This window comes from Mobula hypostoma, chromosome 25 (assembly GCF_963921235.1).
Source record: "Mobula hypostoma chromosome 25, sMobHyp1.1, whole genome shotgun sequence".
In the NCBI taxonomy this organism is placed as follows: Eukaryota; Metazoa; Chordata; class Chondrichthyes; order Myliobatiformes; family Myliobatidae; genus Mobula; species Mobula hypostoma.
In genome coordinates this window covers 39,563,982-39,584,433 of record NC_086121.1, presented here as the reverse complement: position 1 = coordinate 39,584,433, position 20,452 = coordinate 39,563,982, and the positions used below count along the sequence as shown (strand labels likewise).

Genomic DNA, 20,452 nt, shown 5'->3' with positions numbered 1-20,452 from the left:
AATGCTTCATTTTAACCTTCAGAAAATGATACTTTATACAAATGTATTATTTAGTAATGGAAAGAAATTTCAGCCCCAGCAGGAAGGTTTAGAAATCCCTAATCCCTACCATAGACAAATCCATACAAATATGACTTGCCTGCTTCATTCAATGAAATGTATATCCAAGTACTTCCAATTTTGAAGATACAAGATCGATGATCCAAAATTTTGTTAGAAGTTGTATGGCTGGCCTGATTCTTTATGTTAATAGTACAAACAGCTCCTGCATGATGCTAAGTGGATCCAAACCAGGCTCTGGCTTACTTAAACAGGTACAACAACAGGAATTCTGCAGATGCTGGAAATCCAAGCAACACACATAAAAGTTGCTGGTGAACGCAGCAGGCCAGGCAGCATCTCTAGGAAGAGGTGCAGTCGACGTATCAGGCCGAGACCTTTCGTCAGGACTAACTGAAGGAAGAGCAAGTAAGGGATTTGAAAGTTGGAGGGGGAAGGGGAGATCCAAAATGATAGGAGAAGACAGGAGGGGGAGGGATGGAGCCAAGAGCTGGACAGGTGATAGGCAAAAGGGATATGAGAGGATCATGGGACAGGAGGTCCGGGAAGAAAGACAAGGGGGGGCGGGGGGGGAGACCCAGAGGATGGGCGAGGGGTGTATTCAGAGGGACAGAGGGAGAAAAAGGAGAGTGAGAGAAAGAATGTGTGTATAAAAATAAGTAACAGATGGGGTACGAGGGGGAGGTGGGGCATTAGCGGAAGTTAGAGAAGTCAATGTTCATGCCATCAGGTTGGAGGCTACCCAGACGGAATATAAGGTGTTGGTCCTCCAACCTGAGTGTGGCTTCATCCTTACAGTAGAGGAGGCCGTGGATAGACATGTCAGAATGGGAATGGGATGTGGAATTAAAATGTGTGGCCACTGGGAGATCCTGCTTTCTCTGGCGGACAGAGCGTAGGTGTTCAGCAAAGTGGTCTCCCAGTCTGCGTTGGGTCTCGCCAATATATAAAAGGCCACATCGGGAGCACCGGACGCAGTATATCACCCCAGTCGACTCACAGGTGAAGTGTTGCCTCACCTGGAAGGACTGTTTGGGGCCCTGAATGGTGGTAAGGGAGGAAGTGTAAGGGCATGTGTAGCACTTGTTCCGCTTACACGGATAAATGCCAGGAGGGAGATCAGTGGGGAGGGATGGGGAGGACGAATGGACAAGGGAGTCGCGTAGGGAGCGATCCCTGCGGAATGCAGAGAGATGGGGGGAGGGAAAGATGTGCTTAGTGGTGCTTAGTCCCTTGTCCATTCGTCCCCCCCATCCCTCCCCACTGATCTCCCTCCTGGCACTTATCCGTGTAAGCGGAACAAGTGCTACACATGCCCTTACACTTCCTCCCTTACCACCATTCAGGGCCCCAAACAGTCCTTCCAGGTGAGGCAACACTTCACCTGTGAGTCGCTGGGGTGATATACTGCGTCCGGTGCTCCCGATGTGTCCTTTTATATATTGGCGAGACCCGACGCAGACTGGGAGACCACTTTGCTGAACACCTACGCTCTGTCCGCCAGAGAAAGCAGGATCTCCCAGTGGCCACACATTTTAATTCCACATCCCATTCCCATTCTGACATGTCTATCCACGGCCTCCTCTACTGTAAAGATGAAGCCACACTCAGGTTGGAGGAACAACACCTTATATTCCGTCTGGGTAGCCTCCAACCTGATGGCATGAACATCGACTTCTCTAACTTCCTCTAATGCCCCACCTCCCCCTCGTACCCCATCTGTTACTTATTTTTATACACACATTCTTTCTCTCACTCTCCTTTATCTCCCTCTGTCCCTCTGAATATACCCCTTGCCCATCCTCTGGGTCTCCCCCCCCGCCCCCCTTGTCTTTCTTCCCGGACCTCCTGTCCCATGATCCTCTTGTATCCCTTTTGCCTATCATCTGTCCAGCTCTTGGCTCCATCCATCCCCCTCCTGTCTTCTCCTATCATTTTGGATCTCCCCCCCCCCCTCCAACTTTCAAATCCCTTACTATCTCTTCCTTCAGTTAGTCCTGACGAAGGGTCTCAGCCTGAAACATCGACTGCACCTCTTCCTAGAGATGCTGCCTGGCCTGCTGCGTTCATCAGCAACTTTTATGTGTCTTACTTAAACAGGTACCCATACAGACCTTAACTGGTATTTAGTGTTAAGAGACTGTCTCAAAGTCAGCTGGAAAGTCAGCAAATGAAACCTCTGGCATTTTCAATGGACATCACACCAAGATATCAATAGTTGTAGAAAGTATTGAAGGGTTTTTAAACGCACAAGGTGCACTATATTTTTTGAATTGCATGACATAGCCAGCATGCCTAACATATTAATTGAGTTCAATGTTACAGGCAAATGGTTAATTTATTTTCCAAAACAAACATTAAGGTGTCATTTATCAGGGTCCTTAATTCATTATCTTGAGTATGACCAAATTTACCACATTCTGAAAGGAATATGTACTCAACCACTCATCTCCTTCAGATCTACAACTTGTGTAAATATCTAATTTTGTTCACTGGTGTAGACCATACTCATCTCAGATTCATGCACATTGCTTTTTGCTTGATCTTGTTTTAATTTGAGTTCCTGAAGTTTTGTGTCCAAGACAGCAGCAGACTTGTGGAACCTACTTTCATATAGTCTCAACAAACTAAGTTCAGGAGATCCAGCTTTAAAGAACATTAAAACAAAATAAACGATCAATTTATATCTCTTCAGAAAATGGAGCAGCCACTGCTTGTATTAAGCCAAAACTAGGCCCCATTCAGGTGTAAGCTGTTAAGTGGCCACAGAAGTGCCAGGCATTGATTATGTCCAACAACAGAGGGTGAAATGAGTGTTGCTGAGTCCCAAACATCATCATTCTAGGCTCATCTCTGACCAGAAAACTTAATTAGCCAAATAAATAATGGCAAAAACTAGATACCTTCTGGTGAATGACCCACCTCCTCATACTCCAAAGCCCTCCCACCACCTGTCAGGGCTTAGTAGCTCTTGCCTGGATGAGTTTAGCTTCAACAACATTCATGAAGGTCAATGCCATCCAGGAAAAAGCAGCTCACTTTACTTGTACCCCCTCTACCACTCTGAACGTTAATTTCCTCCATCGACAGTGCACAATGGCTGTAGTGTGGACGCTGTGTACAAAATACATTGCACTTGCCCTGCCGGTCATTCCTGGTACCAAGCCCTTGACCTCTATTACCAAGAAGGGCAAGAGCACCAGCATGTGAGAACATCCCCACCTGCAAGCTCTTCTCCAAGCAATGCATCAAGCTGACTGGGACCATACATTCTTCAGTCATCACTGCCAGATCTAAACCGTGGAACTCCCTATTCGTTTAGGGTCAGAGTTCAATGTCACCCTCTCAAGGGCAATTTGGGAAAAGCAATAAATACTGCTCTTGTTATGCTGCTACAGAGAAAACTGAACAAAAAAAAATCAATGATGACAAAAGTGCTGTGGTAAGATTTAGTGCTTGATAGCACTGAGCAAAATATACTTCATTTATCCATGAGAAACAATCACAATTTCTACTGATGACTAATCCACACTGTTCCTTGTTACACGGTAAAGTCCAACATTCAAAGTAAATGTATTGTCAGAGTACGTAGATATTACTGTATATAACCTTGACATTCATTGTCTTGCAGGCATTTTCAGGGGAGAAAAGAAAACACAATAGAATTTTACAAAAAACAGACAAGGACCTGTGAACATACACTGTGCAAAATAAGGCAAACTGTGCAAATAAAAATTGCTAAAACTTTTGGTACTAAAAATTGCTTGAAAAATCAGCTAACTCATTCAACACTGCGAATAGGAAAATGAAATTCTGAATGGCCTTTTTGAAGCTTCTACAATGCAAGAAAACCAGACAAAGGAGTGAAGCTTATTAATGTGTCCAGTAAGAACATCTTTTGCTTTACTTTCCACAAAGAGAAAAACAGAAGTTCATGTATCCAACCACTTAATATTGGCCCTGTGGAATATACATAGTTACCGTAGAATAAAGAGCTTTCCACGCCAGCTCACCCTGGTCATTTTCTAGTTTTTGAATTAACAAAGATCTTTTTGTATCCCTGAAAGAGCATGAGGCACCCACTTTACCAACAAAGCATCCTGACCAGAACAGCAAATTTTATTGCGATTCAGTGCTCGAGCGAGAAAACTTTTTAGACAAGCTGTAAAGTAGAATTGGTACTTCCAAATAGGGTACCATCAAACACATAAACCATTCCCAGAAACAAACCTTTCCTGCTTTACAGTATAAATATGCTTTGGAGATGTAGAGCGATCCAGCACATAACAGGCCCTTCAGCCCACTGAGTCCCTGCCAACCACCAAGCAACAATTTACACTAATCCTGTTCTGTTTTGTTCTTCCCATGTTACCAGAGACTGACATCTAGATCCTAGTATTCACATAAACACTCAGAGTAATTTACAATTGCCAAGTAACCTACCACCTGATGTGTTTTTAGGATGTGGGAGGGGACATGTGGAGGAAACCCACATGGTCATAATGAGAATATACAAACTCCATGCAAGTAGTCTGAGGTTAGGATTGAACTTGGGTCCCTGGAGTTGTGAGGTAGTGGGTCTACCAGCTGTGGTGCTCATGGGAACCCAATCCACTGATTCAATTAAAATCAGAGTTCTGTCAAATCAGCCACTCATAACAAGTTTGGTTAAGTGATAGGAAAATAAGAGGGAATTTCCTCAGAAGTTGAAAACACTCCAAAATAATTATTTGGAAGAACTTAAATCCAGCAGGGAATAAAAGTTTTTTTTAATTGATGCTTGTATTCTGAACAAGTTCTCCCATTTTCACTCTTAAATTCAATTTGTGAAAGCTGATTAAATAATTATACATTAAACTTCATGTTGATGTATGAGCTTATTTAATGATTTTACAATATAAATGCTGGAGATTTATCTCAGGTAGACTAGATCCCCAAATGAGTGACATGATTGCCTTTAGAACTTAACTACTCTGGCTAATATATTGAACCCAAATATATGCAGATGATAAAGTATGTTTTAACATTTGAATAGAAACAATTGAGAGAAAGATGTGGAGAAGAGGGAACAAATAAGCACATTTTGTTTGACTTAGCTTGAGTAGAAGTACTTGTCTAATGGAAGTTTAATGCTCAGTTAGATGTGCTGTGCAACTAAGCAGGTGATTGATTTTCAAATTCAGTGAAGAACCAGTTGAAGGAACTCACTGAACTGGAAAGCAAAGTCACTGATGTCCTAGTTCATTAGATCATTATAACTGAAGCCATTATTGATATTCAAATGCCTTGTGTTATAACAATAATTACATTTTAATGTCTAGAAACAAATTACAAAACAGATGAATCCATACGAGGTGCAAATGTTGCAGAACACAATTATCTTGCTGTTCAAATAAAAAAAACTGGATTGCAGGTTTATTAATTCTGCTCTATTGTTAACTTTAATGGAAATAAAAGGAAATGTTTAAGATGGACAACCTTTCCTAGGAACAACTGAATTAATAAATGTGCCCATTTATGTGACCAGGAACAACTTTTCTGATGATAATTTCCCCCATACACCAGTTCCTCTGGTCCTTTTGCCTTGCTCCATTTATTCTGCTTCATTTTCACATTTACTATTTCTATTAGCAGAGGTTTATTCTCTTTTTATCCCTTTTCTTCCTTGGCCTGCAACCCTTTAGTGACAAGACAATCGGGTGATAAATTAACCTGCTGCATATCAGCATGGTCGCTTTTGTTGCAACAAACTTTCTCTAAGCATCTCTGAAAAGTCCAGATTTTTGAGTCCTCTCACTTCTCTGTGCAAATCCAGTTGGTAAGTATCATTGAATGCTTTCAGTAAGAGCCTTTGAAAGTCTGACCTTACATTGTGGCAAACATTTCCTCTGTGAAATGTTAAAAGGTTGATGTTCGATCTTGCTCAACTACATATGCTGCAGCAACATAAGGAGACAGAAGAATACAGTGCTTCAAATTTATTGACTAAAATATTCAGTGTACTCTCCTTTCACTATGAAATAAATGAAATAACTCTAGCTGACTGTGGTCCTTGTAAAATGGGTTGTGATGTGAATGGACTTATAGTCTCCAGTTCACAGGGACACTGTGATCTGACAAGGATAGCCTATAAGTTGCGGGCATGATTTTTTTTAGTTCTGGAAAAGGATCTCAGCCCAAAACATCGACTGCTTATTCATTTCCATGGATGCTGCCTGACCTGCATTTTGTGTGCGTGGCTTTGAATTTCCTGCATCTGCAGAATTCCTTGTGTTTATAGACATTTTATTTCTGGGGCAACGCAGTTTTCACCTTAAGTTGGGGTGCACAGCTGTGCTGAGTTTTATCTAACCTGGGTTCAATATGGATGTTGAAACAAGGAATGGGAAGTGTTACAGTGTTTGGTATCGTAACCCGCAGGTTCGGCTAGCGGCTTCCTCTAGGGAAAGACAGCCTCCGGCCCGCCAAACCCGAGGAATCTTGTTTGGATGGAAGCTGCGTGATGTGTTCCCCTGTTATAAATCAGTACAACGAAATAACAAACAGTACACAATATGCAATTAAACGATTGAGCTTTATAATTCTTAATTAGACTATAGGGTTAGTAAAGAAACAAAAAGAAAAGAAAAAGGGCCCATTCTCATGAAACAGTCTAATTTACAATGCTGGAGCTCACTGTTTTCCCGTCTGTTCGTTCTCCCTCAATTTTCTCCCCGGGCGACAACTTCCGACCCCATTCCCAGTCCACTTCGTCCTGCAGTCTACGACATCCCCGTTCTGGCATCTTCTCTCTCCATATTCCACAGAATAAGAGACCACGAATCTCTTCTCTCAGCCCCACAGGAAAGAAACAACATGCCTCTCATTGGATGGCACATATTCCAAAGCCCCCTTTATCTCCAGTCATAACCCAAACACTGCTGCTACACAGAAACCATTACATTAGCAGTGAAACATTACAGAAAGGCCATTACATTAGCAGCAAAACCTTACAGTGCGTTAAACTCTTCCCCCCCACCGAATTTAGTCATGTCCTCATGATGTTGAGATAATTCGCCAACCCTTCCTGCAAAACACAAAGTCCAACCCAGGTGTAAAAGGCAGTGACACGGTTCCCCAAATGGTAGGGGTCACACTCTGTTCCCCCAGTGTTTCATAGGCCAGCCTATCCGGTGGTCTTCTAGTACTCTAAGATCTCTGTTTCCCCTCCCCTAACTCTTCAGGTTCCGATATTACTGGGGATACCTCTGGTCTACCTGGCGAGGCCTCCACCAGCCTCTCACTTGTGCCCAGCAGCAACCCGGATGCCTCTGTCCTGCGGCCAACCCCCACTTCATCCCTTGCAGCGTCCCACTGCAACCCAGGCTGTCCGCAGATAGCATCCCCAATTTCACCTGACTCAGCAGGAGAACGACTGGGTGTCTCTTCCTCAGTCAATGGGGAGTTAGAAAAAGGCAGCATTTACCACACATCCAGGTCCTCATCCTCCGAATCAGTATTCCTCTCAGGCTGGGGGCCAGCTCTCCTGATGCTGGCCCTGCAGTCACCCCGCATTTCCGCAGAGTCCTCTTACTAGGTGTAGGCTCCAGGCTGGGCTCTGGGTCTACCTGCACCTCTTGTCCCAGGGGCAGCAGGCGGTTCCGATGGAGAATCTTGAAAAGGCTCATTTCGATCCTTTGGTTTCACCTGGAAAACTGGTAGGTTTGGATCTGACCCTCTACCACACAGGGCGGAGCCACCCAGTGGTCAGCCAACTTATGCTTCCCAGGTAGCCCCAAATTCCTTATGAGGACTCGGTCTCCTGGCATGAGTTAGGAGAACCTAACTTTTTGATCATACCTCCTCCTATTTCCTTGATTCTGCTGGGCAGCTGCATCCCCAACTAATTCATAAGCCCTTTTCAGCTCTCTTCTCATATCAGCCACATACTTTAGATAAGTCTTCGGTGGTAAGTCGACCTCATCAGTCACAAAACAAAGGTCAATGGGCAACTTCGCCTTGCGCCCAAACGTCAGATGATATGGCGAGTACCCGGTAGCTTCATTTCAGGTACAGTTGTAACAGTGGACCAGGGGCCCAATATGTTGACTCCACCTGCTCCTCTTGCTGATCTCCAGGGTCCCAAGCATGTCTAGCAAGGTCCAATTAAACCACTCAGGCTGGGTATCGCCCTGCAGATGATATGGAGTGGTCCTCGACTTCTTGACTCCAAGCATGCCCAGTAACTCACGGATGAGTCTGCTTCTCGAAATCCTGTCCTTGATCTCTATGTATCCGCCTGGGGAGACCATAACAAATGAAATACCTCTCCCATAACACTTTGGCCACCGTGGACGCCCTCTGGTCCTTGGTAGAAAAGCCTGCACATATCTGGTGTGGTGGTCCATGATGACTAAGACAATCGCCGTGTTGCTGGCATCGGGTTCTATTGACAGGAAATCCATACAAACCAGGTCCAGGGGCCCCGCACTCTGCAAGTGGGACAAGGGAGCTGCCCACGTAGGCAGTGTCTTCCGCCAAATGCACGACTTGCAGTATTCCTGGGCCTTTGACTTTATTCGGGGCCAGTAAAACGGTCTCTGAGCAAACCATAGGTCTTTTCAACCCCCAAATGTCCACAATCATCATGAAGTGACTTCAATGAAATCCTCTGATACATCTCCAGCAGAATCAGCTGGTAACGCTGAGGTCGGTCCGGGGGTGATGTGACTTGGTATAGGATCTGGTTCCACAACTCCAACTGAGGCCATTCTCGTAGTAATGGAGGCTCTGCAGCGTGTTTCATCTTCTCTGTCTGAGCCATGTCTCCCTTTTCGACCACTAACCAGATGGTACTGATGCCCGGGTCACCTCGCTGAACAGCTGCCACTTCCTCAGAACTCAAATCCGGCAGCTGATTTGTCTTCAGAGAGTCAGGTCACAGTAAACTTGGGGAATGGCGTCATCAGAAGCTCCCAATTGATTCACCGCTCAGTCCTGCCCCTCCTTTCCCTCTGCCTTCATAGTGATAGCCTTCACCCCTGGGGCAGGAACGCTCTCCCACTCCTTGTCCCTGACCAGTCCCTCATGCGCCCGTCAGGACAAAGCATCAGCATCAATGTTCCGGTCCCCCAGCCGGAACTTCAGGCTGAAATCATAGACAGACAACACCGCCAACCACCAGTTTCGCCGAGGTCAGGATATGTTAGAGGGCTGTTGTCTGTCCTCCCTTCAAACTTGGCCCCATAGAGGTAGTCACTCAGCTTATCCACCACCGCCCATTTCAACGCCAGAAATTCCAACTTATTAGTGGGACAGTTTTTCTCGGAGGGCGACAGACTCCAGCTGACAAGTGCAACGGGTCTCAATCTGGTACTCTGATCCTGATACAGGACGCGGCTTAAACCCTCTCGGCTGGCATCCGTGTGCAGTACATACGGCAATCGGGGGTCCGCAAAAAACTAGCACTGGCACCTAGGTCAGCAGCTCCTTCAGCGACTGAAAGGCCTCCTCACATTTTGCATCCCACCTCAGTCCAAAGGGCTCCAACAGGCTAAGATACTCTCCACCCCCTGTCTTTTTTTTCCCCTCTCTTTCTTTTCCAAGGGAGGGTAACCACACAGAAGCTAATTCAATGGGTGACTCACTTTTGTGTAGCCCTTCACGGACCTCCGATAGTAACCACCCAACCTGAGGAATGAGCGCAGAGCACTCACAGTTTGAGATCTTGGCCAAGTGGCCACCACTTCTATCTTAGCCAGATCTGTAGCTACTCCATACCATGAGACTATGTGCCTAACATAGCTAACAGACATTTGGCAGAACTGGCATTTGTCCAGGGAAAGTTTTAACCCTTCAGCTTTCAGGCGGCCCAGCACCTTCAACAGCCTCGCTTCATGTTCTTCCAAGGTGGATTCAAATACTATGAGGTCATCCAGATACACCATACTTCAAGCAAGTTCATATCCCCCATCGTCTTCTCCATGACCCACTGGAAGTTTGCAGGGGCTCCCAATATGCCCTGGGGCATTCTTTCAAACTGGAAGAATCGCAAGGGACATATAAATGCCGTCTTCTTTTTGTTGGCCTCACTCATGGGGATCTGGTAATATCCACTCCTCAAGTCCAGCACACTGAACCACTTCGCACCACTCAGGCAGGCCAGTGCATCTTCGATCCTTGGGACTGTATACAGGTTAAGGATGGTGCGCCTGTTCAGAGTCCTATAGACCATGCACATCCGTACCTTCCCATTCTTCTTTCGGGCCACTACTATTGAGGACACATAGGGGCTTCAGGACTCGGTGACGATCCCAGCTTCCTTCAACTTACACAAACACTGCCGAGTGTCTTCCACCTCTGCAGGGGCCAGTCTCTGCGACCCCTCTCTAAACAGGGTGTCGACAAGCGCTCTTGGAACAACCCACATCAAACTCGTCAGTGGAAAGGACACCTTCCAGCTTCAACATCTTCTCTACCAACCACCTCTTCAACCAGCAGGAACTGGGGAGTCCCCGAAGTTGAATGACTCAGTGGTCAACATTCCCTTTTTCCAATAGTTTCTCCCCAGCGTGTCTCACAGGGACAGTAGACATTACTGTCACTGGGAACAGATGCGCCAGGGTGACCTCCCCCTTCGTAGTGTTCCTGACAATCATTGCCATCCTGCTCGCCTGTACAACTGAGGGCTTCTGCAGTTCGGGCCTGACCATTACCCCAGCAGGAAATCCCGACTCCCCTTCGTGGTCTTCCGGAGCGTCCACTTAGTGGGCCTTGCCCTCAGGCACTCCGGGAAATTTGGAGTCCCATGACTCTCGCTACTTCGCCAGGCTGTACCGCCATTGGCTTTGACTGGGTGAACCACACAGTTCCTCGTCTAAATTCGGTATCCGGCCTAATGCAGCCACACACATCCTCAAAAGCAACTCGAAACACCGGGTGTATGGACAATGTTCCCAGGAAACTCTCGCCAGCCTTCTCCTTGCAGGTCCCCATGAGCCTCCTCACAAGAGAGGTGTTGGTCCCCACCAGAATTGAAACGCCGCCTTTCTCATCAGGGTCGGGACAAACGAGCACTAATTTATCAAGGACCTCAGACACTCCCACATCACCCTCTGAGAACTCCAGCTTCACTGACAAGTAACTGTTGTATGTATAATCACCAGCACTAAGACCCCAGATTTCCAATGCCCTGAATGGTGTCAATGGTAAATGCTTCAGATTCTGGTTGTAAAACGAACGGTACAACAACGTCACCTGCGACCTGATGTTGAATATGGCTTTAACATAAATACCCTCTATTCGTTGTGATACACCAGAGCATGGCCCCACTAAGCCCTCAGGAATAGGGTCTTTCGCTTTCAGGGGTTCATAGGTATATTGCTGGGAATGTGTTCCCCCAAAGACACCAGGCCGTTCCCTCACTGGGTCTCCTCTAAGTTTTCCCAACGACTCTCTCTGCTTAGGTACCCGGGGGCTCACCCTCTTTCTGAAGTGACACTGGCTGCTGGAAGCCCTCTGCACCGTTCGTCCCCTTAGGGGATCCACCCCCTCATCAGCTCCATCATATGGGGGGGGGGGTCACACCTGCTGATAACAGCCGAGATATCTCAGTTCTCAACTCTGCCGCAATCTCCTCTACTGCTCCCCGGGGCAGGCTATCCGTGGTCACTTCACCGCAGGGGACCACTACTGATGATGGGCTCACCCTGCTGACTGAAGCCTCCCGCACCTCCGATGCAACCTCCTCCTCCCGTACCTCTCTGATCAGCTCAACAAAGGAGAGAGGTGGGCATGTCTTACGAGACTGTCAGAGACCCTCAAGTAATCACTTCCTGGGACTGGATGCCCTTGGCTATCTGGTCCATTCTTAAGCACAAAATAATCTGCAGATGCTGGGATCAAAGCAACACTCACAACACTTCACCCGGGAGGTAAGGGTGGATACTACCTCAGAATTCTCATTCTTCCCCGGGGGATGGTGAGTAATTAGACATTACAAATCCGACCACTCCTTCCCCTCACTCCTCAGAAACGATAGAACCCTGTCTTTGAAATCTCTGCCCCCAGCTACGGGAAAGTCAACTTGTGATTTGGCCCGCCCCACTGCCACCACTATGTCAGCACTGGTCTGCATTAAAATGAGAGCTGCGCCCGCCATTTTATCAAACTCCGCCCACAATCGCAACTTTAACAGTACTTAACAGGCGAATTAGCAACTTATCCGGAGTATGAATGTCTACCCCACTGGTTCAATGCACAGAGTAATCACACTGCATCCAACGAAATCAATCCCGGAATGATACCCCCACAATTGTAACCCTCATGCTTGGCTAGCAGCTTAATCTAGGGGGAGACAGCCTCTGGTCCGGCCAAACTTGAGAAATCTTGTTTGGGTGGATGCTGTGTGATGTGTTCCCCTGTTACAAATCAGTACCACAAAATAACAAACAGTACACAATATGCAATTAAATGATTGAGCTTTATAATTCTTAATTTGACTATCGGGTTAGTAAAAAAAAAACAAAAAAAGACAAGGGGCCCATTCTCATGAAACAGTCTATTTCGCTACATTGGAATTCCCTGCTTTCCTGTCTGTTCGTTCTCCCTCGATTTTCTCCCCGGGCATCGACACCCGACCCCATTCCCAGTCCACTTTGTCCTGCAGTCTGCAACTTTCTCGTTCTGGCAACTTCTCTCTCCATCTTCTGCCGAACAAGAGACCGCGAATCCCTTCTCTGAGCCCCACAAGAAAGAAACAACATGCCTCTCATTGGATGGCACATATTCCAAAGCCCCCGTTATCTCCAGTCATAACCCAAACACTGCTGCTACACAGAAATTATTACATTAGCAGTGAAACCTAACAGGGTGTTACCGTATAAATAGTCACTACTTTAATAATTATGAAAAAGCACAGTGAATAAATAAAATCCTACATTGATTTATATTGTGATACATCTGGTAATGCTGTTGCCTGGCAAATCCAGTGACCAAGGTTTAACCCCAACCTCGGGTGCTATCTTTGCAAAGGTTGCATGATCTCCCCGCAACTACGTGGGCTTCGTTCTGGTTCTCCACTTTCCTCCCAGATCCCAAAGGTGTGCTGGTTGGTAGGTTATGTTGTTACTACAAAAATTACCCCCAACTTAGTTAGGTAGTGGGAAAATCACGAGGAAGGGAGAGGGTGCATGGAGGGTTGAGGGGGAGAAGTGGGTGCATGGGCAAGTGAGAGAGAACAGGAATTAAGTGATGGGCAATTCTGCTTAGCATATCCTTAATGCAAAAGAGGTGCTGAATGGACAGTTCTCTCACAATTTTATCACATTTCATCAGGATCTACACCATCACCACCACCCAAAAAAACAAGATGTTCTGATGAATACATTCAAATATAGAAAGATAACAAACAAAGACTTATTTTCATAAACCTGAGGGAAATGCTGGATATGCACAATAAGTAAGTTACATTCTGAAAGAGAAAGATAAAATACATCAAAACTCAAAATATTAATCTTTACTTATATTTTTAAAATGATGATTGGGCGGCAGATTCAATAAGCTGGATAGGCTAACCCTCAGTGTATGCAACACACGTATGCAACAATTTTAATACTCTGTGAATTTCACTTATGTTGATTCATATTTACTGATTTGAAACTTTATATGAAACACACATTGCCAAATACACAGAAAAGTAAATCATTAAAAGGTTACTCACCAATACCCACAATAACAAAGGCAGCTACTCCATTTAAGATGCCCAGGTACTGGATACCAAACACAACGTGGTAGAGAAACAGGGCAACCAGGCAGCTCAAACCAATACTGGCAATCCCAAAAAAGGTCAGAAAAGCTGAAGAAATATAAAATGACAGTAGAGATTAAATTGCTTTTTGTGCCAGAGTGTGGCTGTTAGTGAGGAGCATGAAATCTTCAAAGCAGAAAAGGTGACTTTTCATTTTCACAATTTTAAAAGTTAAGTAGCAACGTCGTAGAAATAGGGTATGTGATTTAGTTTATGTTGTCAGCCTTATGTCAAATTTCATTAAATTAGCAGACTTCAGGATCAAATTCACTTACATCTGCTTTTCATATCCAGAAAGGGATGGTACTCATGTCCTTCATCATTTTATACAGTTTAATTAAACGGTATTTCCTGTTATGAGTGTCTGAAGGAACAGGATCTAATGTGTGTACAGAATTGGTATTCTTTCAGAGGTGGCAGACTGGCAAAGGTGCCAAGTCCTCAGCTGAATAATGGGAGCGAAGATACAAAAGACATTTCCCAAGAATGGGAAGACCATGGAAACAACAGCATGTTACACACCATTCTTGATACATGTGAAATTAACGTGGGCAATTTTGTTTGGCATATTCTTAATGAAAAAGTGGTGCTGAATGGACAGTTCCCTCACAATGTTATCAAAGCTCATCAGGATTCAAAGTACATTTAGTTATCAAAGCATGTACGCAGTATACAATCCTGAGATTCATTTTCCTCACAGACTCCCACAAAACAAAGAAGAACCATGGAACCTATTCAAAGAAAAACATTAAACTTCCCCTGCCCCCACACATGCGAAGTAAAACTCAGGAAATCAGGTGGATAGTGGGAAAATTGAGTGCCGTGGTTAATAAAAACATATTATCAGCAATTCTCCTCTACACCATCACCACCACCCAAAAACTAACATGTTCTGATGAATACATTCAAATCTAGAAAGGGTAGGTCAGACAAAAATCAAATCCTAATTTTCCTAAATCTGAGAGAGTTCCTGGTTATATACAGCAGGGAAGTTTTATTCTATAAGAAAAAGATAAAAATATTAATCTCTACTTATTTTTAAAATGATGTTTGGTGTTGAATCAGAGTAACTACAGATGTAATGCTTCCACTAGGAGAGGGTCAGTAGCCAGAATACATGGATTAAAATAAAGAGTGCTATTGACAGCACTGCATTACAGATGGGCTGGAGGGGAAGGTGTTTGGCTTATCACACATGGCAAACAGTTTATTGCATAACAAGTAATTTACTTGCAAATCAAAGACTGCAGAGTGAACAGAACCTTCAGCAGCTTCTCACTATAAATACTGGGCAAAAAAATGTATCACAGTTAGCCGCAGGATGATTGAGAAAAACAGCTGAGCTTGAGGTGAAGAGTAAGGTTGGAAATGGGGTTGGAACAGAGGTGAGAAACACTTTTACACTGTGGGTGGTTAGGATCCAGAATGCATTGCCTGAATGGGTGGAGAGAAAAATTCAGGAGAAACTTTCACAAGTTAATTGGATAGATGGTTGTAGTAGGTATACTATATTTGTATGGCTGCAGGCAAAATGCAGGGGGGGACACTAATTGAATAGATGGCTCTTTCAGCGAGCTGCGACAGGCACAACAGAACAACTTACATACTTCCCTACAGTGTGACTTTAGCTTGCTGTGCTTTTCCTGATTGGTTGCAAAGTCTGGGGGAATCATGAATTGTGGTTGATTTTGAGACCCAAAGAATCTGTGAACACTTTTCGCCCTGTGAAGAATAATACAATAGTGATCCCAAGAGAACAAAACTGATGTAAAATTTTAATAACATGGATTTGGGTTAGCAGGGAATAAATTTCAAACTCAAGTTATGCTGAACAACAAGGAAGATGTTAGGAGGAAACTGAACGGTAAAATGAGCAGATGCACAGTGAGTTTGAAATTCATGCGGATTGAAAGATGCAACCAAGTCGATATGCAGCCATAGAAGAATACGTCTTCATGAAAAAGGGAATGAATTCTAATTTTTGTGAAAAAAGTGTTTTCTTCTAAGCTTGAATATGAAAGTATTTAACAGATTTACTCCAGTGTCTAATTCAAGATTCAAGATCATTTCCAGTACACAATTATAAGGGAGACCAAAATAATTGTTACTATGGTACAATGCAGCACAAAAAATAATGCACAATTAGATAAAGAAGCAATAATAAAAACACAGAAAATATAAATAAATCGCTTAGATACATACATCGATTATATTTCCAAAATGGGATGTGAGGCACAAGGGTGTCTGTATGCAAGTCACTGACAGGAAAAGATACAACAGTGCTGGTGGGAGTTGTGAAGGGATGGGTTAGTATCTGAAAAACTTGGAAGCTGTTTTAAGATATTGAGACAACAATTATGCATGTTCTTCAAGCAGCTTCTGGCTTCTGAATATTTCCTTACTAGTGGGTGGAGAGGGTGTTGGTGTTGCAGTCTGTTTATTCACACCAATGATGTAAGCATACTCTTCAGCCAGCTAGGTTCAACCCTGAGCTCTAGGGCTGTGCGGAGTTTACATGTTTGTCCTGTGGACTTGTACACCTCCCTTGAGTGCCCTGATTTCCTCCCACGTCAAGAGTTATTCTGGTCAATATATTAATTATTAGATTAATTGGCCAATGCAAAGTACTGCTGGTGTGCATGGGTGGTCAGGAAATTCGAACAATGGACAACTGTTGTTGAGCAAATGTGAGAGAATTGGTCACAGGGAAGTAAGTGGGACAATAGGATTTTTCTGACGGCTGGCACAAAGAAATATACAAAATATGATTATTTGACTAAATAATGAATTGTAAATCATACAGAATATTTGATATTGATATCTGAGCTAGTTTCTTCAATCAAAATCATACCAATGAATTTTTCTTTACTGAAAGCAAGATAAGCAGATGGTGATGACTCACTGCCTGCAAATATACTTCAAGCCAAGGGATTATAGTCTCATGCTCCTCAGTGTATGGTGCTTTGCCATAAACCTGGTTTCAAAGCTGATAAACAATACAGTATTTTCCTATGTTTTACATTATTTATTTTTTGAACACCTAAACATATTCAGTTTAAGAATTGCAGCAACATTTTGCTGGAAAAATTGAAATAAATTTTCAAAATTATTCATACTTAGGCTGACAGACCAGGCAACTAAGCCCTTGCTATTTTAGTGCCCTTACTTTGAACACTTGGCTTGTCATGTGTAAAATAGGAACATCTATTCAACTCTGCCTGTGCAATGTTACTATTCTTGTAACACACACAGCAGCATGGATACATAGCTTTTTAGTCATGAAATTCACTTCAGAATCTGAGATCTATTGAAGGTGTTGTAACTGCTGCAACCGATGTGTTATCAGGTGGTTTTGATTTCTCACTGTAATACTCTGTTGTGTTGGTACGTTTTCACAAAATCTTTCATTTCCATTTTCATGTTTAACTGATGTATGGACAAGCCATCTCCAAGACTGACTACTACAGTGCCAGATTTTGGGGATCAAAGACTGCATGTATTCATATTATAATTGCCTACAGAAGAAACAAAAACTTGGTTTGTACCGATTATCAGCAATAGGCCCCATACCTCGTTGAATTTCTCCTTGTGTTATTAGAATAAGCTGCAATATTATCTCAATTTACTTTTCTCATCTGGGAGCAAATAGTTTCATTTTATTATTTATTTAGAGATACAGTGCAGTGACAGACCTTTCCAGCCCAACAGGACCACGCTGCCTAATTACACCCATGTGACCAATGACCCCACCAACCCACATGTCTATGGAATGTGGGAGGAAGTGAGGGAACCCAGAGGAAATCCACGTGGTCACAAGGAAAATGCACCAGTTCCTTACAGGCAGTGATTGGAATTGAATTCATGATTTTCCAATCACATGTTCTATCTCTGGCTTTTTCCTGACACCACTGGACCTCTCAATTTCTCTCTTAGGTTATGGATAGATACAAACTTCACCACCAGCCAACAGTCTGCCACTGCGACTTTGACCGTACCCCCTCTCCATTTTTCTAGTTCCTCCCTCTCTGTCCAATGATGAGATGTACTGCTCAAGTGCCTCTCAGATGTCTTTCTTCTGCCTGAAACATGGCCCCCGCTCTACTACAGTGGACAGGGCTTATCTATTCATCTAATCTACTTCCTACACTGCTGCTTTCAAACTTTCTTCTGGGTGAAACACAAGCGGCATTTTTCCACTTTTCACCCAATGCAGATTGGAGAAGCACTTTTGTGTTCAGTCTGCAAGAGCAACCTTCAGCTTCCTGCCACTTTAATTCTCCATCCCGCAGCACTCTGACCTATTTATCTGTGATCTCCTGTGCAGTTATAAGGTTTAATGTAAGCTTGAGGAACACACCCCCCCCCCCGCATCTTTGCTGGATATGCTGCCATCTTTAGGGCTCAATATTAAATTTTCTAACTTTTCATAACTCATTCATTTTTTCTGTGTGTATCAGAATTGACTTTTTTGTCTGTCAGCAACCTGGGACTGTTGCTCAGCTTTTCATTCTTCATTAAGATAGTCTGGACTGCTAACCTGGTTTCACAGCCTTCCTTTAGCAACTCGTAATACACAAAACTATAATCACCTTCCAACAAACCCATTTTGCCTGGCCTCACCCTTATCACCGATGCTTAAGTTGACCTAGCCATTTCTCTCATCATCATTTCATCAACTTTAAACTATGTTATTTTTCACCAATAAAACGTCTTTGACATTGCTGAATGTCAACACTTCTGAACTTTATTTCAAAGCAGATAAAGGCCAGCGATCAGCTAATCTAATCAAAAGTAATAGAATATTAGCAACAAAGAAATTGGAGCATTAGATGAATCAGACAACATTGATTTCCGGGAAATATAAATTTGATAACGCCAAGGAGAAATTTGGCTGAATTTCAATTTATTGACAAGAAATGAAAGACAATTAAGAGATAACATGATGATCAAACAGAAATAAAAGGCTTATAATTAACTGGCTCCTTTCATGAGGTCTGGATATCCCATAGCTGAGGTCTATCTACTACTGAAGAAAGCCATCTAGTAATAATTTTGAGTGATGGATTTTTGCCAGAACATGACTCTGTAAGAACTATTTTACACCTTTACATGCCTTAGTGAGCGTCAGGGTGGAGATACGTCTCTACTAAAGAAGGTGTAAAGTGCTCCTTCCCTCTGCTAGCCTGCAGGCCACCCTTGGGCAACTATTACTTTTGTTTAGATTAGCTGATCACTGGCCTTCATCTGCTTTGAAATAAAATCCAAAAGTGTTGACATTCAGCAATTGAGCAGTATCTGTAGAGTGAGATTTCAGGTCAGGACTTTTTATCAGTGAAAGGCCACTGCTTAGCCACCGATCAGGGTCATGTGAAGGTGGCGGGTGGTCTATGAGCAGCTGGTGCACATCATAAGTCCTGGTAAGGTGACCGCTGACGCCGGACAGACAATCTCTGAGGAGAAGTGATAATGTCTGGGGTCACCCATCTTGTAAAGACACTGCCCAGAAGAAGGCAATGGAAAACCACTTCTGTAGAAAAAATTGCCAAGAACAATCATGGTCATGGAAAGACCACGATCACCCACATCATATGACACGGCACTTGATGGTGATGCTGACCCGTTTTAGGGCTCGAGTAGGATGTATTAAAGAGGTAGCTGCATTCACTACTTGCACCATTGTCCTTTTCAACTTTAATCAATTTTACTTGTGTGTTCAACGGAAAGGATTAAAAATTCCATAGGTGCTCCAGGCAAAGAGCGAGAGGATTGTATTGGGCTATGGGAGGAAATAGAAATCTGGTGAAATCTGTGGACATTTGAAGGAAGAAATTTGTTTTGGTAAAAGGTGAAAGTGTGGCAAGGAGTGGTGAACCATCCACACTCACTAATTAATTTGAGCTGATCTCCCAACCAGAACTTGTGGGACAAAACTGTTCAGCTCATCATTGGTAAGGCCACAAAAGGGCCTCATTTGTTCAGATGGGGGTCAGAGCAAGCCTTCACTCTCAAATTTCTGAGGACTTTTTGACAACTGATTAGAACCCACTCCCAATGTCTTTGATAATTCAGAGAATTTAGTAATTTAGATAGTTTTTTTTGTGTGTATCATGGGGAATAAGGGATACGGTTAAAGGCTAGTGGGTAGAGCTGAGCCCAATGCCAGGTCAGCTATGGTTTTACTGAATCGTGGAGCAGGCTTGATGGGCTGGATGGCTTTCTCCTATTCCTGTTTCTTATGTTATGTTCAGAAATATTGAAAAATATTCAAACATTACTAAAAACCATATTTATTTATGATAATTAAGGAGGCTATTTGGCTCAAAACCTCAGTTTCAGCTCCTAGGGCAATTATGTCCATCTACCCTTTGCATCTGCCCATCAACACACCTCTGACCTACAAAAAGGATTATTCACAGTATTCCTACCACCCAGCACACCTTTGGGATGTGGTGTTTCGGCACAGCAGGGGGAAACCTGTGTGTCACAGGAAAAATGTGCAAAATCCACACGGATTGCATTGGAGATCATGATTGAATGTGAGTTGCTGGAGATATGAGCCTGCTGCTCTGTCAGCAGCACCACTATGTCAATTAAGCCGTCAAAAAT

The 20,452-nt window shown here is 43.7% G+C and overlaps 1 protein-coding gene across 2 annotated transcripts in view; it reads right to left on the bottom strand.

Moving 5' to 3' along the window:
• disp3 (dispatched RND transporter family member 3) overlaps nt 1-20,452 on the bottom strand; it is a 439,032-nt gene that overhangs the window by 189,207 nt on the left and 229,373 nt on the right. For both annotated transcript variants that reach the window (XM_063033465.1, XM_063033466.1), the window contains exon 6: nt 13,760-13,894. In XM_063033465.1, coding sequence (XP_062889535.1) covers nt 13,760-13,894 — 135 coding nt within the window. The remainder of the gene's footprint in view (nt 1-13,759; nt 13,895-20,452) is intronic.